The 25,645-nt window shown below is 32.1% G+C and overlaps 1 protein-coding gene across 1 annotated transcript in view; it reads right to left on the bottom strand.

Annotated features, from left to right (window-relative positions):
* Nucleotides 1–25,645, bottom strand: part of LOC114340380 (uncharacterized) — a 1,055,195-nt gene that overhangs the window by 37,495 nt on the left and 992,055 nt on the right. Inside the window, exon 11 of the mRNA XM_028291124.2 lies at nt 19,103–19,162. Within this exon, the coding sequence (XP_028146925.1) occupies nt 19,103–19,162 (60 nt within the window). The remainder of the gene's footprint in view (nt 1–19,102; nt 19,163–25,645) is intronic.

Genomic DNA, 25,645 nt, shown 5'->3' on the forward strand with positions numbered 1-25,645 from the left:
GCGTACACGTTAGCGTGTACCTACATAGAGAAATATAACCATAAAAAATAACTAATGTAAAACTATGTGACGTCACGGGTCGTTTGAACTATTTTATACCGCAGAAGACTTTAAAAATATGTATTTCTAAGTTATTACTAGTTTTTGAAGCGTGAAATTTTGGAAATCTAATTTTTAAACAAAACTGAATATTATTATGTAATCAAAAAAAATGCAAGTTTCCTATCGAATTGTATTGTGTAACAAATGAACTCAGTTTTTATAGAGCTGTTAAATAAATAAAGATTGGGCGATTTTTTCATTTTTTACGATCTTTAGGGGGTTTTAGTGGGAAGCCCGGTGGTAGGAGTGGCATAACTTTTTGGAGTCCCATAATTGATATTTTTAGTAAAATTCAGCTTGTTTGCATGATTTTTAGAGGTCAAATCTCTCACGCTTGGACTAAATACTCTGGCAAATATACTATAGTTTTGCGAAATTTGGGAATGTGTTTAATTCTTAGGAAACAATGTAACAATTGTTTTTGGTAGAGATTTCAGTTTTCTACAAATAATGTCTTATGACTTTTGATGTAAAATAATTTGGGAAACAGGAATTCAACAATTTGGAATTTCCCATTGATTATCTTATGGCCCGTTTGTATATCAAGAGTTATAATAAACTCGAATATTAAGAGTTAGAATAGAGCAAGATCCCAGGGTCCCAAAAGTTACTTATTTTTTCACAAACAAAATGTATCGAACAACTCAGTATTAGTAGGTAAATACTTTGAGTGTATGCATAATTATTGCTAGCTTGGATCAACGCCAATTTATATAGTGTGTCAATTTGAAAAGTTGCCACCCCCTATAATTTGGTCCCTATAGAAAATCTAAAAATATGCAAAAACATGATTCTCATGTTTTCACTTGATTTTTCCAAATACTGAATGGAACTATAACGTATGTGGTATTTTTGAAAAGGTAATCGAACGATCTTTAAAACGAGGTATGACTCAACCCCACTTTCTATTAAAGATTTCGGGGGTTGTGTCCGCCCCCGCTAGAGGGTTAATGTAATTTAGTTAAAAACAGCTGTACAAAATGTCCCCCTCACAAATAAATTTGACGTGTTTTTGTATATTTTTAGATTTTCTATAGGGACCAATTTATAGGGGGTGGCAACTTTTCAAATTGACACCCTATAGGTACACGTAATAAAGGTAGGTAAAAGCAGTCCTTACTTTTACTAAAGCCTCAATGCTGATTTTAACAGATGTTTTATAAAGTATTATTAAAAATTAATAATAATTATTAACACCGCCAGACTCTTTTCGTTGGCGGTAGATTTTACCAGACGCTTTAAAGTTTCCAAAAAAATAATGTTACTTTACTTAAAATCTCACTCTTGTTTTTTACATATGATAACCCGAGAAGTAATTCAATAATTTTTCTAAGCCATCAGACCAATTGGAAGGACCATACCACTATATCAGATTAGATCATCTTCAGATAAAAGAATACATTGCCTTGAAAGTTTTTATAAGCATACTAAAGAACATGTTTCTGATCTGATGAGGAGGACAAAATACTTGCCGCTGTCTTAAGTGTAGAAGGAACAATGCAGATAAATGGTAATTTACCTGCCGGTCGACAACAAAAGAAAAAAAAATAAAGAATCGCAATCCCCGTTCAGGCCCTTAAATCATTAATAAGAGCGCCACAAAACATGAAATCCAAGACGAAGTTTCAGAAAATGAACAGAAAAATACTAATAGCCACTCATTTGAGAGAAGAATAATGACGAGAATGTTGCCAATGAACAGCACAATGACAGGTTCGACAACAGCGCACGTGTTTTTACCTTTATGACTGTCAGTTTTGTGCTGGGTAACACGTTGTTCTAGCCATTGGCGTGTCTGTCCAATATAGCAATCTCCGCAGCATAAACGTGGCAGTTTGTAGATTGTATTGGTAGTGTACATTGCTGGTGTCTCATCTTTAATATGAGAAATCAAACTTTTGTTATTAATACAGCTGTATTAATGACAAACTTATTATAACTTATTTCTTTGTTCAATAAATTGTAGTGCACTTCTGATGAAGCCAACAATCAGTTGGCGAAATATTAGTTCATTAATATATATCTGTTTTAATTCCAGACCGATAGAACCTGACATCAAAAATATTATTATATTATACGTATACAGCGTGTTAGTAAATAAGCATGAAAAACTTTAAGAGATAATTCTACATGAAAAAATAATGGCAGTTTGCTCGATAAACGTATGTACGCAAATGCTTTGTTTCCGATATACATGGTGTTGAAATTTTTATTTCAAACTGCAATTTTTTTATTGCTCTAAGACCGGTTGAGATATGAAAATTACATTTGGTGAGCTTCAAGAGGTAGTTATTGCGTATTTTTTGGCAAACAAATAACAATTTTATATTCATCATTGGCGCGCCTACGGGTAATGGTTTGAATTTTTTTAAAGAAAAAAATGGTACGCCTCTGAGATATTTCAAATTAAAAATTATTTTTGTATTCCACGTTTAATTTATAAAAAATAACCTTTCCTGTATTTTTTCCTATGGTGCACCGTTTTTATGCGAAAAAATAAAACATCGAGCGTATTTTTCATTTCTTAATACATTATCAAGAACTCTCCAATATAATAAAACCAAAGTAGAACAATAATAGAAAATATTACTAAAAAGATTTTAACTAGGTGTAAAGCTACAACAAATGTTCAAAATTACCTCCTTTAAAGGTGACAGAACAATTTTATATTCACCATTGGCGGCCGTACAGGTAATGGTCTGAATTTTTTAAAGAAAAAAAAATGGTACGCCACTGAGAAACGTCAAATTAAAAATCATTTTTGAATTCCTCGTTCAATTTACGACAAAAAACCATTCTTGTCTTTTTTTCATACGCGGCTCCGTTTTTATACAAAAAAATAAAACATTTTAAAGCTTACAAATTATTCGAGGTAGATTCCATATGCATAGAAACTTATTTCAAATACTTTGTAAACGTTAAGATATTTTATTTTTTTGTATAAAAACGGCGCCGCATATGAAAAAAAGACCAGAATGATTTTTTGTCGTAAATTGAACGAGGAATTCAAAAATGATTTTTAATTTGACGTTTCTCAGTGGCTTACTATTTTTTTTTCTTTAAAAAATTCAGACCATTACCTGTACGGCCGCCAATGGTGAATATAAAATTATTCTGTCACCTTTAAAGGAGGTAATTTTGAACATTTGTTGTAGCTTTGCACCTAGTTAAAATCTTTTTATAAATATTTTCTGTTATTGTTCTTCTTCTTCTTCTTCTACGGCACTACAGCCCAAATTGAGCCTTGGCCTCCTTTATTTTTTGCCTCCACCCTTGCCTGTCCGTGGCTGCTCTTATCCATACACGGACTCCTAAAAGGGCTTATGCGTCGCTGTTTACTGTGTCTTCCCAGCGCTTTCGTGGCTTCCCAACCGGTCTCTTTCCTTGCATTCTAGCATTCGGTGCTCGTTTTGGTAGCCTGTCCTCTTCCATTCTTATCACATGTCCGGCCCACTGCAATCTTTGTATTCTAGTTATTGTTCTAGTTTGGCATTATTATAGTGGAGAGTTCTTGATAATGTATTACGAAATGAAAAATACGCGCGAGGATGTTTTATTTTTTTGCATAAAAACGGTACACCATATGAAAAAAAGACAAGAAATGTTCTTTATCATAAATTAAACGTGGAATACAAAAATAATATTTAATTTGAAATATCTCAGTGGAGTACTATTTTTTCTTTAAAAAAATTCAGACCACTAATGACGACTTAAAACACACCAAATTTAATTTTCATAGCTCAAACGGTCTTAGAGCAATAAAAAAATTCGCAGTTTGAAAAAAAATTTCAACACCCCGTATCTTGGAAACGAAGCATTTGTGGACATGCATTTATAGAGCAAACTGTCATTATTTTTCCATGTAGAATTACCCCTTAAAGTTTGTCATACTTATTTACTGACACCCTGTATATTTGTAAATATACATATTTTTTATTTTAGACACATTTGTTATAAAGTTGTATTGTTTCGAAAGAGCTTAAAACAATGTTTCTCAATTAATATGCATCTCGTGTCTCTACTATCAATGTTTTCAGTTAAGTTATAGGGCAAACACATGTACACAGGTACATAAATTTCTCGACAGTTTCAAAGTTAAAATTATTAATAGCCAAGTTTTGTTGGGTATTACAAGCTCTCGTATAGAAAGTTCTCATAAATTCAGTTTTATTTCCGTAAATTTGTGGTTCTATTTTTTCCGCTGTCATTATTAAATCGGAGAATATTTATGATTTTAGAAATAATCTACTTACACGCCAAAAACGACTCTCTAAATTCAATTGAAATTTAAGATTTTTAAAGAGGGATTAGAGAATATGCTTACTCAAGGCCACTGAATACAATATCAAAGTTTGTTTCTGTTGCAAAGATTATGCTGCATCGCAGATTTAATACCTTTTTTAAGTACAAAGATTAAGAGAATAAAAGTTTTGATTCAAAAAGTATGTAGAGTGGGTAATAAAAAAAAATTGAACGTATTAAATGAGCTCTGAAAGACGTATGTGGCGCCCTCTGGGTAATACATCATTTTTGGTGGATAATTTAGATTTCGCGACCCAAAAAATCCATGCTTACCAATTTTAGTGTTGTTATTCCACGCCTGTCAGGAAATATTCAAGAATAAATCAAATAAAAGTTTAACTTTGACACCCTGTATTTCGGTTATTATCAACTTTCATACTGAAGTAAGTTAGCTTAAATGGACCTATATTAACCTCAGAAATCTAAGTTTAGGCTATGGTCCATTCGATACTAAACACCCTGTATAGGTCAGAGGGGACGTTGTCAATACCTCGAGACTTGCTATTCTTATGTGCTCGTCTTACTTGCTTTTCCCCCTTCCATCGTCGGGGTTTCTATATTTTCAGTGTCTCCCTCAATGTGATGCATGTCCATATACTCTTCATTTTGTTCCGTCACTAAAAGAGTTAGGAAATAGGTTTTCCAGACTGGTTTTGTTTCTTTTAGATCACTGGTTATCTGCCCTTCTTGATTTTTATTTAGACTGGTGCGGGGTTTGTATCCTTCTTCTTTGATTGCATCTTCGTAGATTGCTCTCCTAACTCTGGTTCTTCTTTCTATATATTTCTTGTGTTCTTGTTTTTTGTACGGTCCCTTTACACTGGTTATTGTACCATTCTCTTTTTGTTTTTTCTTTTTTGCCCACGATCTTTTTCTTGCTGTCAGTTACTTTTGTTTTAATTTCTTCGCAATGTTCTTCGGCACCGGAACTGCCTATATTTCTCAGTGTTTGTGATATTTTTGTCTCATAGTTCTGTTTGATATCTTGTTGTCTTAATTTTTGTATATATAGTAGTTCTGTTGATTGTGACTGTGTGTCCCTTATATTTCTCTGAATTTTGCATCTACTATTTCTCTAAAGTCTGTATATTTTATCTATACTAAGACATGATTAAATCCACAGGATGCTCTTTTCGGCTCTTCACACCTAGTATACTTGCTGCAGCCCTTTTTTCGATCAAGACATGATCAGTTTAGTTGGTAGTTGTTCCACTAGGCATAATCTATGTCGCTTTGTGTATATCGTGGTGTGGAAGCTAATGATCATGTTTTGTCTACTGGCAAATTTGATTAGTAATTCTCCATTTTCATTGATGTTTTGATGGAGTGAATGTTTACCAATCGTGCCTGAAGAAATTCAGTATAATTTCCTAATTGCCCTTCAGAGATATGAGTTAAAATATGCCGGTAGAAAGTATTTTTAAAACACTCTACTTAAAGAAAACAATTGCAACCACAATATCTTCAATGCGACAAATTAGTTCAACTAACGAAATTGTGCATTTCAAGAAACTTATTCACGATCTAAAGACCGAATGAAATTACATAATAAAAGACAATTTATGTTGCCTCTCTTTATGTTACTCTTAAAAGGTAACAGTATAAAACAACAAGATAGAGGAAGATAGATTAAAGCTTTCCTAAATGATTGTAAATAAATCATAAATGTAATTTCTCAGAAAAATTTATCACTGACAAATTAAGTAATGAAAAACAACGTCTTACCTAAAACTCGGTAAAAGTTTTCTGCAAAATGCGGGTTTATACAAATGGGTTAGAGAAGGTTTTACAGCGATATTTTTCATTTATATTGAGGAAAAGAAATGGAAAATTCTTGTAAGAACTCGTTGAAAATATAAGTTTAAACTGTGCACTAAAAATGAGTAAAGATTGCACTTATCTTTATTGTTACAGGGATCTTGAATCATATCCGAGATTTGGTCTCCATGAAAATAAAATGCATTTAGTTTTAAGTGTAATGGTTTTTAACGATTTTTTTTTTATTTAGCTAATGCCTCGAAAACTAATGGCCATTGGCATGGTAGGTACGGTAAATTTTTGCAGTTAGGTACCTAGTGTCATGTGTAGTGTGTATGTGTTGAGTAAGTGTCTTGTTACTTTGCAAAGTCGACGTCATTGTCTTTGCAAAGAGACGCTAATTGCATCCGAACGTCTGTGGTCCCTCCGGTGAGTACCGATCCCACAAGAACAGAAACTATCTTCATTAATTATTGAAGTTATACTTCTTTACGATCGAGGGTGAAATTTTATAATTCCCTGACGCATGCGCAGACAGACAGTATATAGTTCGCTGCTAATCTTTCAAATTATGTATGTATCAGCGCAAATAAGTCATTAAAAGAATATATTAGTGTTCTTACTAAATGTATTATTTATTATAATTTTTGTGTCTTTGGATTTGCCTTCCTCGGGCGTAAGATAAAAAAATATCTATTTTTATACTTCACTTTGATCTATTTGTCACCGTGATGTGTAATTATATCTGACACGTCAGTAGCATGGGGCTTGATAGCTCGGTTGGTATAGCATTGGACCAGAGATCGAGAGATCGCGGGTTCAAATCCAGGACGATTCATATTTATTTTTTTCTATTTTTGGTGTTGTTAAGTTTTGGTTAATTTTTGGTAATTATTGTTAATTTTTGGTATTGTAACTGTTATGTATATTTATTTCCTTGGAATTATATAATACAAGTATAACTTGATTAATTATTTATATGGTAAATAAGCCACAATTAAAATGAAAAAAAAAAAATTTATTAACGTTTCGACGCCCAAATCGGGTGCCGTTGTCAAAATACAAAATATAACTAAAATAAACAAAAGTATTGTTGCTAAGCAAAAAAATTCTTCTAATAATTTATTTAATCTCACTCATTTATATTGGTAATTCAGACATATATTATACATTTTAAAGTAGAAGACTTTAAAATGATATTGCCAATATTTATGAGTTGCGTTCCTGGGACGACTTACTGAAAGATAGTTCATTCGATTACATGAAATCAACCCCAACTCAAGAATATCCGTCGTAAAAAATTATAGCATGTGATCTGTCTTTAAAAAGACAACCAAATGCAATGACAGTAAAATTCTCGCGTTAGAGACTTCATAGTAAATCACAAGGGAAAACCAGGAAAAACCCTGTGATACTATCCCGACATCGTAAGTATTTGGTCTTACATTAATTTACTCTCAAAAAATAATACCAAATTCTGACTTGTAAGATGTTTAAATTATAAATAATATTAATAATACTAGATATATAAGTAATACTAAAATATAAAATATGTACTAGCTCGATATTATTGACTTACTAATCTTGGTATTTTCTTTCTATTGACTTCCTCTTTCAGTATGGGTAACCACATCCTACTGCATTCTACCGAGGAATTTGCGACACAATTGGTTTCATTTAGCATAATAATTAGACCCGCTTCTTTGATTTTTCTCTTTTTACTATCTGATTCTTTCAGGACTATACTTGAATCTCTCCACTGGACTCTATGTTCATTATCCCATGCGTGTTGACATATTTGAGATCTCTCAAATTCTCTATTTTTAATATAAGATTGATGTTCACTTATTCTAACGTCTAATGGTCTTGATGTCTCACCTAAATAAAATTGTTCGCATTCACAAGGTATTTTATAAATACAATTCTTTGTTCTTTCTTGATCATTGTTAGGTTTAGTTTTAGATAGAATAGATCTCAATGTGTTTGTTGTTTTGAATGTTGTTGAAATGTTGAATTTATTTCCTATTGTTTTAAGTTTCTCGGATAGTCCTTTTATATATGGTATTGATATTTTCCTCGTACTATTTCTGGTGAATGTTGTAGGATCCCGTTCTAAGTTGTTCTGTTCCATTCGATCCAATCTTGACAATTCCTTATTTATAAACGATAAAGGATAATCATTTTTTAATAAAACAGATGTTAACAATTGTTTTTCTGCTAAAAAGGAGTTTTCGTTAGAACAAGTAATTTTGGCTCTATCATATAAGGATTTAATGATTCCCTTTTTAAGGTTGATGTTGTGATTTGACTTGTAATTGAGATATCTGTTGGTGTGTGTTGGTTTTCTATACACTTGAGTCTCATATCCAATATCCTTCTTTGAGATCAAAACATCGAGGAAAGGTAGGCTGTTATTGTATTCCTTTTCCATTGTAAATTTTATTGTCTCTTCTTGATCGTTTATAATATTCAGGAATGTATCCAACAATTCTGATCTATGAGGCCATATTGAAAACACATCATCTACATATCTCCACCATACTGTGGGTTTTAAATTTTGTTTAGAAATAATATTAGTTTCGAAATCCTCCATAAATATATTAGCCAATAATGGAGATAAAGAAGAGCCCATTGCTAGACCAAAATTTTGTTTATAGATATATTTATGGAGGATTTCGAAACTAATATTATTTCTAAACAAAATTTAAAACCCACAGTATGGTGGAGATATGTAGATGATGTGTTTTCAATATGGCCTCATAGATCAGAATTGTTGGATACGTTCCTGAATATTATAAACGATCAAGAAGAGACAATAAAAAGGAATACAATAACAGCCTACCTTTCCTCGATGTTTTGATCTCAAAGAAGGATATTGGATATGAGACTCAAGTGTATAGAAAACCAACACACACCAACAGATATCTCAATTACAAGTCAAATCACAACATCAACGTTAAAAAAAGGAATCATTAAATCCTTATATGATAGAGCCAAAATTACTTGTTCTAACGAAAACTCCTTTTTAGCAGAAAAACAATTGTTAACATTTGTTTTATTAAAAAATGATTATCCTTTATCGTTTATAAATAAGGAATTGTCAAGATTGGATCGAATGGAACAGAACAACTTAGAACGGGATCCTACAACATTCACCAGAAATAGTACGAGGAAAATATCAATACCATATATAAAAGGACTATCCGAGAAACTTAAAACAATAGGAAATAAATTCAACATTTCAACAACATTCAAAACAACAAACACATTGAGATCTATTCTATCTAAAACTAAACCTAACAATGATCAAGAAAGAACAAAGAATTGCATTTAGAAAATACCTTGTGAATGCGAACAATTTTATTTAGGTGAGACATCAAGACCATTAGACGTTAGAATAAGTGAACATCAATCTTATATTAAAAATAGAGAATTTGAGAGATCTCAAATATGTCAACATGCATGGGATAATGAACATAGAGTCCAGTGGAGAGATTCAAGTATAGTCCTGAAAGAATCAGATAGTAAAAAGAGAAAAATCAAAGAAGCGGCTCTAATTATGCTAAATGAAACCAATTGTGTCGCAAATTCCTCGGTAGAATGCAGTAGGATGTGGTTACCCATACTGAAAGAGGAAGTCAATAGAAAGAAAATACCAAGATTAGTAAGTCAATAATATCGAGCTAGTACATATTTTATATTTTAATATTACTTATATATCTAGTATTATTAATATTATTTATAATTTAAACATCTTACAAGTCAGAATTTGGTATTATTTTTTGAGAGTAAATTAATGTAAGACCAAATACTTACGATGTCGGGATAGTATCACAGGGTTTTTCCTGGTTTTCCCTTGTGATTTACTATGAAGTCTCTAACGCGAGAATTTTACTGTCGTTGCATTTGGTTGTCTTTTTAAAGACAGATCACATGCTATAATTTTTTATGACGGATATTCTTGAGTTGGGGTTGATTTCATGTAATCGAATGAACTATCTTTCAGTAAGTCGTCCCAGGAACGCAACTCATAAATATTGGCAATATCATTTTAAAGTCTTCTACTTTAAAATGTATAATATATGTCTGAATTACCAATATAAATGAGTGAGATTAAATAAATTATTAGAAGAATTTTTTTGCTTAGCAACAACACTTTTGTTTATTTTAGTTATATTTTGTATTTTGACAACGGCACCCGATTTGGGCGTCGAAACGTTAATAAAATTATTTTTTTCATTTTAATTGTGGCTTATTTCCCATATGAATAATTAATCATAAAAATGGCACAAGGAAATAGCTTCAGAACAACAACAAGTATAACTTCTTACGTGCGTACAAAGTACACACACATTCTTTTTTTTTATAATAAACGAAAGATTTCTGACCCTGGTGAGATTCGAACTCACGACCATTCGGACCTTTCGATCCACAGGTAGGCGCTCTTACCACTGAGCCACAGAGGGTTTTTTAACGAATTTATAGTTTTATTTAAAAGTATTAGATATTTGAATTTTATGAAATGAAAGGCAGATATCGAGCACTGAATTTTATTTAAACTTGCCCAAATATGCTTTCGAGCATTTCATCAAGAAAAGGAAGTAGTTATGTCATTCATTGGCTCATTGGTGAACTTAAATTAGCATAATATATCTACAAATTTAATACACTACACGAAGGACAAACAGATAAGTAAATTTGAGTGCCTGTAGTTTAGGTACTTCTACATTTTGAAGATGGAGGTACAATCTATCCGTTGTATACTTAATACCTAATGTAGTCTAAATACCAAAAAATTAACCCAAAAAATTGATTTAGAAATTTAAAAATTGTTTGTATTCCGTACTTTTAAAGCATTTGCCATATCCTTATCATACTTTTCAAATAGTGTAGGTACTGTAAACCCTACTAAATTATGTTAAATAAACGTTTCTAGCTACTACCAGTAGCGTACGACAGGGGAAAATGGAGGGTTGACCCTTATCAAATTCTACGCCACTGATGGAATTGCTACTTTAGCATAATATTTAGATCCTCCAATACTTTCCATGTAAATAATATACTCTTTATTCATAACGATAAATTCATTAGTTTTTTATTATTTAATCAACTATTATATTAATATAAATAAAGTATCTTTGCGAAGTTTTTTTAAAGCTGAAAAAATTAGTTACCTTTAAAATTTGATGGTTTTCTCACGTTAATCGCACGTATTATTTTCATTTTGGTAAAATCTCTAATACACTGTGGTGCAAAATTAACCGGACACCTTCAAAATGGGTCATTTTTTATGTCTCCAATTTCCTAAACCTGTTGTCCGATTTAAGTGATTTTTTAATATGTTATAGGCTTATTCGTTAGCAATATCTCTGTAATAATATTGTTACTGAACGGGTAAATTTTCATTGTATACCGGGTATACCAATGACACTGTGTTTTTTCTCAAATTTCGCATCACCCTGTGAAATATTCTAGCATTTATAAAATACTGAAATTAAAACTCAACTATAGATTCATGTTTTCTCAGCATTCTATTTTTTTATTCATTCGCTTATGTTGGACCATAAAAAAGTTAGGTACCTTAACAATTACCCATGTTTTTCATGAATACAGGGTGTTTTTAAACAAGTGTGGCAAACTTCAAGTGGTAATTCTAGATGAAAAATTAATGACAGTTTGCTGTATAAACCTATGTTCGCAAATGCTTCGTTTGTGAGATAGATGGTGTTGAAATTTTTCTTACAAACTGACGATTTATTTATTGCTTTAAAACCGCTTGAGATATGCAAATGAAATTTGGTGGGTTTTAAGATATATTTATTGTACAGTTTTTGACATACAAGTAAGAATTTAATATTCACCATTGGCGCGCATACGGGTAGTAATATGAGCGGTTATATTACCCGTATGCGCGCCAATGGTGAATATTATCAATAACTACGTCTTAAAACCGACCAAATTCCATTTGCATATCTCAACCGGTTTTAAAGCAATAAATAAATATTTCAACACCCCCTATCTCGGAAACGAAGCATTTTCGGACATACCGTTTATAAAGCAAACTCTCATTATTTTATTATGTGACAACTTAAAGTTGGCCACACTTATTTAAAGCACCCTGTATTGATGAAAAACATGGCTAGTTGTTAAAGTACCTAACTTTTTTATGGTCCAATGTTAGTGAATGAATCAAAAAACAAAATGTTGAGAAAACATGAGGCTATAGTTGGAATTTAATTTCAGTATTTTATAAATGCTAGAATGTTCCACAGGGTGATGCGAACTTTTAGAAAAAAAAAAACACAGTTTGATTGGTACACCCGGTGTACAATGAAAATTTACCTGTTTAGCAACAATACTATTACAGCGATATTGTTAAAGAATAAGGCTATAATACATATATTAAAAAAATCACTTAAATCGGACAACAGGTTTAGGAAATTCCAGACATCAAAAATTACCCATTTTTAAGGTGTCCGGTTAATTTTGCACCCCAGTGTATTTTAGGTGACACACACCCTGGGCCCTAGACCAGTACCAATTTTTTAAAAAACCATTACAATTAAAACTAAATTCATTCAATTTTTCTAGAGACTAAATCCTGGATATGAGTCATAATCCCTGTAATAATAAAGATAAGTGAAAACTTACTCATTTTTACCGCACAGGTTAAATTTACATTTTCGAGTTCCTACATGAATTTTCCATTTCTTTTTCTCAATATAAATGAAAAATATCCCTCTCAATCCTTCCTGAATCCATTTATTTAAGGTAGCATCTTGCAGCAAACTTTTACCGACCTTAGGTAAGACGATGTTTTTCATTACTTAATTTGTCGCTGACAAATTTTTGTAAGAAATTAGTTTTAAGATTTATTATGGATCGAAAGCTTCAATATACCTTTCTGTATCTTTTTCTTTTATACTGTTATCTTTGGAAAAGTAAGATACCATAAATTTTCTTTATTAATCCTTTATACTCCAAGAAATGGAGATGAAAAGCACTGGAAAAATAAAAAAATTGCTGCCCGCTATATTTCAACTGAAATATCTGCGGGAAGTTAACATAAAAGACGTAAAGTATCATCTTGTGGATATCGAAATTTTACTGCGTCGTTGTTTTTATTAACATTTAAGCAAAACAGTGACTTTTTCATTCATTTCAATATTGTGGAAAAACTATGCATTGTAGATGAAAACGTTCAACAGACCACTGACTAGAGAAAATACATGATCTGCTTAAAATGAACTTTTCGGATGACATTGGACATTTATTTTGTTACTGATGGCTCAATTTTCGATATGCTATATTGTCGCCTTCTTCATAATATATGTAAATTGAGCTTTTTGCAGCTGCTACGAAATAATCAACAGATAGTAAGGCTCTCTATGTCCAAACTCCTCAATCGACGATCTGAAATAATTCGAAGTCGTGGAGTAAATTATTTATCGATAGATAATTGATGGATTCGACCGTTACTTGATGGAAGTCCATTTTATCTAACAATAAAACACTGAAAACGTTTGTTTTCTACACTTCCACAAAATTTATTACAACTATGTGACTACAGCTGTTTCGACAGAGTGCCTTTCTCAAGTGATATAGTTTACAATGTGTTTGCCTTTTTAAGTCTTTAACTGAAGAGGTTGAGGAGTGGGGAGCTGTTTGTCTCGAGTTGGTCATTCAGAATTATATCTGTATTTTTCAGTTTATTAATTTCTATAGATTCTATAAAAGATAGCTTAAGGCCTTTATTTTGGATATGCAGAATTTGAAACTCTTCATTGAAAGAATGATTATGATCTAGAAGGTGAAGTGCGTATGTAGAAGTGTCTGTTTTTCTATTGTTGCTATTGCACTATTGCTATCGACAAAAGAGACTATAATAACAAAACAATAGAATTTTTGACTAACCGAAACAGTATAAAACTAAACAAAGACCCCACAGAAAAATACCGAAAACAAATTAAACTAGCCATTAAAAATTCAAAATCAATACTAAATCCAACAGAACAGAAATACCTTAATATTATGAATCCACAACCTCCTAAATTATACTCTTTTATTAAACTACACAAACCTGACCACCCAATAAGGCCTGTAGTTTCTTTTTATACAGCTCCGTCATATAAACTTTCAAAAAAACTGTCAGATATTATTACAGAATACACTAAATTTTCACCTAAATTCACCGTAAAAATACACTAGAACTAGTTAATAAAATACAACATTTTCAATTGCTCAACAACTGCAGACTAATTTCAATTGACGTAAAAATCTTTTTCCTAGTGTTCCTCCTACAGAAACTTTTGTTTAGTTACAAATCTTTTAGACCATAATATTACAAATCCGATCATTGCATCTGAAATTTTACACCTTCTTGAAATTTACATAAATCAAGACTAGTTTGAATTCAATAATCAAATATACACAAACAACAGTGCAGGACTTATTATGGGTAATCGTCTAAGCCCATTGCTATCAGATATATTTATGAACCAACTTGAAACAAGAATTTCTAAACATCCCGTATTTAAACAATTCTTATATTGGTGGAGATACGTGGATGATATACTAGTATGCTTTACAGGAACTAACAGACAACTTGATCAATCAATTTCTATCATACATTAATTCACTTCATAGTAATATTGAGTTTACAATAGAAACAGAACAGAATAACTCCATAAACTTTCTAGATGTAACGATTACCAGACTACACAACAAACATGAGTTCTCCGTATATCATAAACCTACCCATACTGACACAACTATACACAATTCATCATCCCATCCTACACAACACAAATTAGCAGCCTACCATATACATAGACTGACAGAAATTCCCATGACAAAAAATAACTTCGAGATAGAACTAAACATCAACAACACGAACAAACAGTTAAAAAAATTTTAAACCAAAAACTCCATAAGAAAGCCCTGAAATTAGTGTATCCACCACCACAGAAAAAACCCAGTACCTTCTGCTCTCTCACCAGCAATAACACCAGCTTTCAGAACTAACAACAACTTAAGCAAATATATTAAGAACAATAAAAGCCGAAAGAGAAAGCAACTACAGAGTGGTGTGTACAAACTAACTTGTGACTGTCCGAAAACGTACATCGGTCAAACTAGTAGAACTTTTGACAAACGGATAGCAGAACACAAAAGGGCTTTCAACAATAGAAAAACACACTTCTACACACGCACTTCACCTTCTAGATTATAATAATTCTTTCAATGAAGAGTTTCAAATTCTGAATATCCAGAATAAAGGCCTTAAGCTATCTTTTTTAGAATCTATGGAAATTAATAAACTGAAAAATACAGATATAATTCTGAATGACCAACTCGAGACAAACAGCTCCTCACTCCTCAACCTCTTCAGTTAAAGACTTAAAAAGGCAAACACATTGTAAACTATATCACTTGAGAAAGGCACTCTGCCGAAACAGTTGTAGTCACATAGTTGTAATAAATTTTGTGTAAGTATAGAAAACAAACGTTTTCAGTGTTTTATTGTTAGATTTATCGATAGCTTTTTTTTAGCTAATGCCTCGACAACTAATGGCCATTGGCATGGTAGATACGGTGAATTTTTTGAAGTTAGGTACCTAGTATCATGTGCAGTGTGTGTGTGTGTGTTGAGTAAGTGTCTTGTTACTTTGCAAAGTCGACGTCATTGTCTTTGCAAAGAGACGCTAATTGTATCCGAACGTCTGCGGTCCCTCCGATGAGTACCGATCCCACAAGGACAGAAACTATTTTCTGTCGGTTGCTTTAAAATAAAAACATTCTAATTAAACTTTAAATCGATTATATGCAACTTGAATGAGGAAAATATTCTAATAGAATACTTAAAAGCGTTCAATACTAATTTATAAGATCACAAATAAAACATCAATTCATCAATCATGCCATTGCCTTGCACTTTGTAAATTGCACGTTTGTACCTAAGTGCATACACAAATATCATTCGAGCTACGGAATTATTGCAACAAAATTTTGCATTTGATCCTGAGACTGGAAGGCAAATAACTTTTAATTAAAGTATAGATAGATATTACCCTTAAACATGTAAAGGTATATAGTTTAATTTGTGACTGAATACGATGCAAATTACCAAAAGTAGTTTTGTTTTATCGATATTATTTGTCTTCATCGGACATTTCTGCTTTAAATCTTTCTTGGATTACGAGTCACAAGATGCCTAACTTTTGTCCACGCATTATGTGTTCGGGATAATGTACATTTTTCGTACGATAATTTTGTGTTATTATTTTTTAGCTTTCCTTTAACTTCTTTTTATATTCTCACTGTTCCTAACTCTTTAAGGTTTATACCGTGATCCACTCAATACATTTTTGGAATACTTATACAGGGTGTACAGAAACTCTCTTAGCAAACGAAGACCAGAGATTCCTCAGATAATTTTAAGACAATTTAACCCAATCCACCTAGTTCGAAAATAAGGGAGCTATAGGTCTGGATCCCGCGTATGAAAAAAAAAGTTGATTAATAGCAAGCTAAAAATTTGTTAATAGCTTAAGGGTGTCTAGTCAGATAAACTTTGATATATGGGAACACTGTAACAGGGGCAGTTTTAATTGTGGAACAGGTTAAAAATTTGGAACCGTCAGACCACTAAAACGGCACATTTATTTTGTCCGACAGAACAGACTTAAACTCTCCGAACAGAGATTAAACTCTCATGCAAAAATCAGACTGCTATTTATCACCTGTCATAATTCCTGCCATTTGACATATTCTACATGTTCCACTTATTAAAACGCCCATTTGGTGATAAATAGCAGTCTGATTTTTGCATAAGAGTCTAATCTCTGTTCGGAGAGTTTAAGTCTGTTCTGTCGGACAAAATACATCTGCCGTTTTCGTGGTCTGACCGTTCCAAATTTTTAACCTGTTCCACAATTAAAACTTCCCCTGTTCCAGTGTTCCCATATATCAAAGTTTGTCCGACTAGACACCCTTAAGCTATTAACAAATTTTCAGCTTGCTATTAATCACATTTTTTTTCGTACGCGGGATCCATACCTACTAGAGTTCTTTATTCCATTAATTGCGAATTTCTAGTACTGGTCATAGGCGTCCGTTTTGGGTAAGTCAATGGTTATTTTGTTGCATAACATTTTTCTCTTTAATGTTTAAGCATTTTTGACAATAGATTATTAAATTAAGTATGAGATACTATAGTTCTAAAAATTACTCTTGCTTTAAGTTAGAAAAGTACACCGTCTTTGGGAAAATTTTTTAAATTTTTTTTTAAATTCAAAAACGAAAAATTTTCAATTCGATTTTTCTACACAACTGTGTCTCCTACCGACTTAAAGCAAGTGTATCTTTTAGTACTAAAAATTTATTATAAAAGTTATAGTTTTATAGTTTATATAGTTTTATAAAACAAAGACTGAAAGACAGTTACTTTCATAGTCTTCACAAAGGTAAGAAATATATGCCGTAGAAATTTAGAAAAAAATATTAAAATAAAACAGAGTTGTAGCGAGTTAAACGTAAAAATTCGTGACTTCACTTTTTTTTCATTTTTAGGTTAAGATTGCGATTTTGACAATGTTCCGTCACATAAAATTCCAAATAAACCTCTTTTTCATTGTCAGCACCATCAAAAACATAAAATAAGACCAAAATTAGCCATTCACCTACTATGGTCAGTATCTCGAAAAATAATCGTTATTTTGGGGATGTATAACGTCTATATTAAAAGTTGCGCCATTTTTTTTCTAAAAAACATTTGTAACTAAAACTTTCCAGAAAACTTCTTTGTTCTCTATGATTTAACATAAATGTGATTAATAGGATAAATTTTAAATTTTGTCTCTTAACTTTTGCGATCAAACTTTGCAATTCACGAATCTGCACCTTGACTTTAAAAAATTCATAACTTTTACTAGAATAAGACTAAAATTTTAAAACAGATACCGTTGTCTTCAAAAAAGTGAGCAACATAATATAATGTCCAAACCTTAGACAAAAATAGTAAAATCGACCCGAGTTGGAGCGAGTAAAAAGCAAAAAACGTGATTTCACTTTTTTTATTTATATAGTAAAATTGCGATTTTGACAATATTCCCCCACCTAAAAATTAAAATAAATTTCATTTTTGTTTTCAGCACCGTCAAAAACATAATCTAAGACCAAAATTAGCCATTCTCCACCCATGGTCAGTATCTCAAAAAATAAGCGTTATATTGGGGATTTCTAATGTCGACATTAAAAGTTGCACTATTTTTTTTTCTATAAAACATTTTGATCTAAAACTTACCAGAAAACTTCCTTGTACTCTCTACATTAACATAAACGTGATTAAGAAGCTAAATTTTAAACTTGTCACACAACTTTTGCGATTAAACTTTGCAATGCACAAATCCGCACCTTTTTCTTTGAAAAATTCATAACCTTTATCAGAATAATAATTAAAGCTTAAAGCAGGTACCGTTGTCTTCAGAAATTTTTGAGCTATACATTATAAAAATTTCAGAAAAAAATATTAAAACTGAACAGAGTTGTAGCGAGGTAAACGCAAAAAACGTGATTTCTTTTTTTATTTTTAGGTTAAAATTGCGATTTTGACAATGTTCCCCCACATAAAAATTCAATATAAACCTCATTTTCGTTTTCAGCACCTTCAAAAATATAAAGTATGAACAAAATTAGCCATTCACCTCTCCGTGGTCAGTACCTGGTCATTTTAGGGGTATCTCCCGCTCGCCTATTAAAGGGGCCTATCAGGGGCTTAAAAACTGCATTTTGATGATTTCGTTAGAATAATGAGTATTAATAATGAGTTCTATAAACCTTTCTGAGTAATAAAAATTGGGACTGCTCATAATATAGCTTAATTCAAAAATAAAATATTAGTATTACGCCTACGCCTATGGCTTTAAAGTTATATACTTACGTTAATCAGTGTCCTGGAGATAAAAAATGCGACTTCGGCCTTACAGAGGGCGTCGAATTCCTGCAACAAATGGAAATTTATGCATAATGGACGATTCTTTGAAACATAAATTGAAGGCTTTCTCCTTAAATTGAGAACAAATTGGGACTTTTTTAAATAACAGATTGTTGTGTTATTAAATTAGCTACCGGCAGGAGGATTTGAAATTCAAATTATATCAAGGGAATTTGTAACGCTAAAGAAATACACAGAAATCTTTTCGCGACTCTAATTTTACTGAGTGGTATTATTCAGATCTACTGACCCTAAATAATGAAAGCGGAATTATTGCTTAACTGAAATAAGTCAAAATGTGCTCTTGGCATTACGGTATTGTCAAGTACCTACCACTCCTGATTTATATTAACCTTATTAAATTATAGCCGGGACTGCATTTGACAGATATATTTATTTAGGATATTGCCACAACGATCAAAACGAAATAATTTGTTTAATTCGCATTTTTGTGAAAAATTCTGGGAAGGACTTAGTGTCAAAGAGATTGCAAATTCCGCGGATAAAGGAAACGAAGTGACTTAATGCATGAGAGGAGCCACTATAAAACCCAAGGATGGAATCCGCCAATTTGTATGCCTGTAAAAGAGAGTAGAATATTGAATAAGAAGTAGATCCAACAAATAAATTTAAAGGAATAACGCCTAAACAAGATAGGCCCGGATAAAGGAGAAATGTTTGCAACAGGAAAGACATCCGGCAGTAAAAAAAAATTTAATAGTAAAACCATGAAAGGAAGGAATATGAAAAGAGTTTAGGAGCTAGGGCGTTTCCTCTAAGATAAGATATCGAGTCGAGAAATCGAGGTATCTTGATAGTAATGAATATATTTATAGAGAAAAATGGAACTAGAAAGAGTTTATGGAGATTATGGTATGAGAATAAGAAATGATAAAGGAATTAGTGTGAAGGAAAAAGAAACAATTGACAGAAATGGGTGGTAACGAATAGTAAGGAACGGCGATCTCTGAAAAAGACAAGCTGAAGAAGAAGAAGAAGAAGAAGAAGGAATGGAAGAAATCTTTGTTTCTTTTTACTGTCTATCAAAGAGAAGATTACGTAAATCGATATTTTTTTTCGTCGAATGAATTGCTGTACTTACATTACAATGTTACCGAAGTTATAAATTTACGAATTATACATTTAACATGAGCAAAAATAAACTAAAAAGCAACACTAATAGAGAAAAAACTCCAAAAAATTTAAATCATAAATTTATTTTCCATCAAATAACTTTATCAAAGAGATTAAAATATCCCCTACAGATTTATTATAGTCTAAGAGCTAGTGAACCCTCTGACTAACGGTCGTCCTGTAAGGCTAAAAATTTTTCTAGTGATAATTCATAGCACACCAAGGCTAAAAACCATGACCTGGCAGGCCTCAGCGGTGCACGTGTATCTACCAGGTGAATCTAAAAGTGCAAATTTAGGGGGTAAAATAAACTTTCTCCTGTAAGGTTTACATTTAAGTATGTATTTGAGTAAGTCATTTAGAAGAAATGTGTACAATGACAGGCGATTCTGAAGAGCATAAGACCTTGCCAGGCGAGGGGAAAGATTAGGGGTTTCTCCTAAAATTATTCTTTTTGCATCGAACAATTTTTTTAGGTTTTTTGAATCATTCCAAACAGAAAACGTCTTTAGTGATTTTTCTGTTAAGTTAATAGTTTTTGTTATATAAGCGATTGAAAATTTTGAAAATTGCGAAATCCGCCATTTTTAACCCTAAATCGGACATTTATCTAAAAATTTCAATGTTGCCAAGGTACGTAGATATTCTTTAAACATTGATTGATGAAATCCCGAAGAGTTTTTTGCAATAAAATATCGAAAACCCCTTTGTTTTTTTAATTGCTAATCAAGCGTGTGCGACACTGTAGTATAAGTGAGGACGTTTGAGTTTGCGTAAATTCATTATCTCGAGAATGGGCAAATTTCAAGAGAAATCCTCAGACAGGTCGATTTTTATTTTTAAATTAGGACTTTTTGGCATATATATAATACTAGTGACGTCATCCATCTGGGCGTGATGACTTAAACGATGATTTTTTTTTAAATAAGAGTAGGGGTTGTGTGATAGCTCATTTGAAAGGTTATTTAATTCTCTATTCAGTAATATAAACATTAACATAATAATTTATACAGGGTGTACAAAAAATTTTTTTCTTCTATTTGTCAAATTTAATCAAAGTTAATTAAATAAAAAAATTTTTTGTACACCCTGTGTAAATAATTACGTTAATGTTTATATTAGTGAATAGAAAATTCAATATCCTTTCAAATGAGCTATCACACAACACCTACTCTCATTTAAAAAAATCATCGATTACGTCATCACGCTCAGATGGATGACGTCATTAGTATTATATATATGCCAAAAAGTCCTAATTTAAAAATAAAAATCGACCTGTCTGAGGATTTCTCTTGAAATGTGTCCATTCTAGAGATAATGAATTTATGCAAACCAAAACGTCCTCACTTATACTACAGTGTCGCACCCGCTTGATTAGCAATTAAAAAAACAAAGGGGTTTTCGATATTTTATTGCAAAAAACTCTTCGGGATTTCATCAATAAATGTTTAAATAATATCCACGTATCTTGGCAACATTGAGATTTTTAGGTAAATGTCCGATTTAGGGTTAAAATGGCCGATTTCGCAATTTTCAAAATTTTCAATCGCTTATATAACAAAAACTATTAACTTTACAGAAAAATTACTAAAGACGTTTTCTGTTTGGAATGATTCAAAAAACCTAAAAAAATTTGTTCGATGCAAAAAGAATAATTTTAGGAAAAACCCCTAATCTTTCCCCTCGCCTGGCAAGGTCTTATGCTCTTCAGAATCGCCTGTCAATGTACACATTTCTTCTAAATGACTTACTCAAACACATACTTAAATTTAAACCTTACAGGAGAAAGTTTATTTTACCCCCTAAATTTGCACTTTTCGATTCACCTGGTAGATAAACGTGCACCACTCAGGCCTGCCAGGTCATGATTTTTAGCCTTGGTGTGCTATGAATTATCACTAGACAAATTTCTAGCCTTACAGGACGACCGTTAGTCGGAGGGTTCACTAGCTCTTAGACTATTAACTGAACGGCAAATGGCTTTAGAGTTTCATCAACAGCGGTGATTCGTTTATACAATTTGCATTTTAAATGCTGTGACAGAAATGTAGAAGTTATTTATTTAATCACATCAATTTATCTAAAAGTTCTCGACTATATTCGAGAATTGGAAACAAGTTTCTAAGTGGATTTCAAATGAATATCTAAGTGTATTCCTTAATATTGAGTGGAGTGCATATAAACTTTTAATTTGTATACACTGCTGAATACACTAGTATTATTATATTTGTGTTAGTTGTTTTAGTTGAATTAGTATTTGTATTAGTTGAATAACAGAAAAATTCCTTAATTTTGACAAAGATATATACATGTGTTTCATAGACATGGAAAAAGCCTTTGACAAGGTACCCAGACATCACATTTGGAAAGCGCTTGAACAGTTCGATGTTGGAGTAGAATTAATTGATGCAGTAAAATCTATTTACTAATCTATGTTCCAACTCTAAGAGTTGGAACATTGTGCGAGCATTAAACTGAATCAAACAAATTTGCTACTATACAAGGAGTAAGACAAGGTGGAGTTTTGAGCCCACTGCTATTCATTATATATATGAATGAAGTAATAGAAAATGCAGTAGAGAGTCCCGAAAATTAGATTTAGGTTACCGTCGAATAAAAAGTATAACTCTAAGTGAATGTGTATTTGCAGATGACATTGCATTGATAGCAAGTTCAGAGAAATCTTTACAAAACAACCCAAATTTATGGACGAGAGAACTTGCAGATAAAGGAATGACAATAAATTTAGCAAAGACCAAAACTCTACTTATATCCAAGATACCGAGAGAACATATAAACTTAGACGGAAATTTAGTAGAATAAGTGGAGGATTTTGAATATTTAGGAACTATAGTAGATGGAAAAGGAAAAAATGCAAAAAGAGCTGAACAACAGAATTGCTAAAACATCACGACTATATCACTCCCTGAATTTAGGTTTCATTAGCAAAAGAAAAATTAGTAAGAAGACAAAAGTGTCTGTATATAAGACAATATACCTCCTTTCTTTGCTATATGGAAGTGAAACATGGACGCTAACTGAACGGGAGAAGAGCAAGATACAATCTTCCGAAATGAAGTATTTACGAAGAGTAGAAGGAGTTACGCTAATGGACAAGGTAAAAAATAAAACGATAAGAAAGAATCTAGATGTTGAGAGTGTCAACAAAGCAATAGAAAGGTCACAGCTAAGATGGTTTGGTCATTTAAATAGGTTAGATCCACATAGACAAGTCAAGGTAGTTTGGGAAGCAAAGGGAATTGGTACAACGAGAAGGGGAAAACCGTGTCAACAATGGAACGATGCTGTGGGAAAATCACTACAAAGCACAAACCTCACATGGGAGGAAGCCAAGAGAAGAAAATCCAACAGAAAACTTTGGAGAGAGATGATTAGGAAGTAAAAACAGATTTCTCGACACCTCATGGTAGAAGAGAACCGGATTATATATAATATATTAGATTTGTAACGGAATATGGCTTTATCTACAAGGCGATTCAGAGTAAACTTCCCTTTTTGGTCCTACCGCATTAGGTATAGAACAGAATTGGAAGCGGGTGACATCAGATAGTCAAGACGTACGGATTGGTTAGTAGACATGGAGCAGTGGTTAGGCAACCAACCTTCGTTTATCTTCGAAGTATATTTATCTTCTCTGTGCGCTTTGCTTTTCTCTTTGCTAGCTTGTATATCTTCTTATCTACTTCTGTTTTGGACCTGTCATACCTTTTTCTAGCCTTCTTCTTCTCTCTAACCTTTTGTTGCAGTTCATCATGAACCTCTTTAGCTGCCTTCCTCTACACAGCACAAAATCTAACTGACTTTTCCTTCCATCGCTACTATAGGTAACAGACTGCTCTTTAGTGTTCATAAAGAATGAGTTAACCACAGACAAATAAATCCCATGCCACTGCAAAGTCACATTAATACCAATATCATTTCTTACTCCGATTCCTCCATAAATTCTTTCTATTCCCACAATTTTTCTACCAATATGTCCATTCACATCACCTCCTACCCATTGGTAAGAAGAACAAAAAATGAAGACTGGGAACAGTTTACAAAAAAGGTGGAAAGCGACTTCTACAGAACACAAAAACAAATGTGGAGATTCATAAGAATCCAACGGAAAGAAATGGCAGAAATGAAGGAATACAATAACATACCAGCAAACGAATGGGAAAGATACTTGACGGAACTGTCCAAAGGAAAGGAAAATAATAATCAAAACAATAACCTACCTGAATTAAGACACGAAATAGAAATCAGTTTTCAGGAAGTAGAGATAGCCATAAAACTCAAAAACAGAAAGTCACCAGGACCAGACGCAATAAACAACGAGCTTCGAGAGCAACGGGATTTTTTTCTTCGTTTTTTGATTATAATTTTAAAAATATTCACTTCCGAGAAAAGTTACACTGATATAAATATTTCCTATAATATAGGATTGTTTAAAATTTTTAAAAATTATCACTATTGTTGCAAAATAGCAATAATTGCGAAAAAACCATAAAAAAACAAGTATTTGTATTTGACGTTCTCCAACCATTTATGGTACACTTAGGACGTTCATATTTTACCCAGAACAACGGTATGATATGGTAAAACAATACTGTAAATTTTATTAAGATCGGTTCAATATATATATATATATATATATATATATATATATATATATATATATATATATATATATATATATATATATAGTGGCTAAACACCCCTTTAGGGGTTACGCCGCTTACGCTCTCTAGATCTATGTTTTGAGGTAGATCAGTCCTCATGTTCGTTATTTAATTTTCTCTGTTATTTTTCTCCACTCTTTGCTGTCTCTGGTTTTCCCTTTCCAATGTCGTATGCCCGCATTGTTGAGATCACTTACTACTTCTTGTAACCATTTAGATCTTGGTCTTCCACGTCTTCTTTTGCCAGCTGGTGTCCATTCCAATATTGAGTATATCGTCGTAGTTGATCCGGATCTCCATATGTGTCCTAGCCATTTTGTTCTTTGCTGTTTTATTTTACATACTATATCCTCCTCAATTTCTTCCAGTAACTCAAGGTTCGTTCTTTGTCTAAATTCATTGTCATTTATTTTTATTGGTCCTAATATTGCTCTTAGTATTTTTCTTTCTTGTATTCTAAGGTTTTCCTCTTGTTTTTTTTGTCATGCTAAGAGTTTCGGCTGCATACATCATCGTCGGTCGAATTATTGTTTTGTATACTTTCATTTTTGATTTCTTACTCAATAACTTATTTTTAAGTAATTTTTTATTTGCATGGAAGCTCTTATTTGCTGTAATAATCCTTTCTTTGATTTCGGTTTCTCTTTCTCCATTGTTTGTTATTAATATT

Source organism: Diabrotica virgifera, chromosome 3 (genome assembly GCF_917563875.1).
Source record: "Diabrotica virgifera virgifera chromosome 3, PGI_DIABVI_V3a".
NCBI classification, from domain to species: domain Eukaryota; kingdom Metazoa; phylum Arthropoda; class Insecta; order Coleoptera; family Chrysomelidae; genus Diabrotica; species Diabrotica virgifera.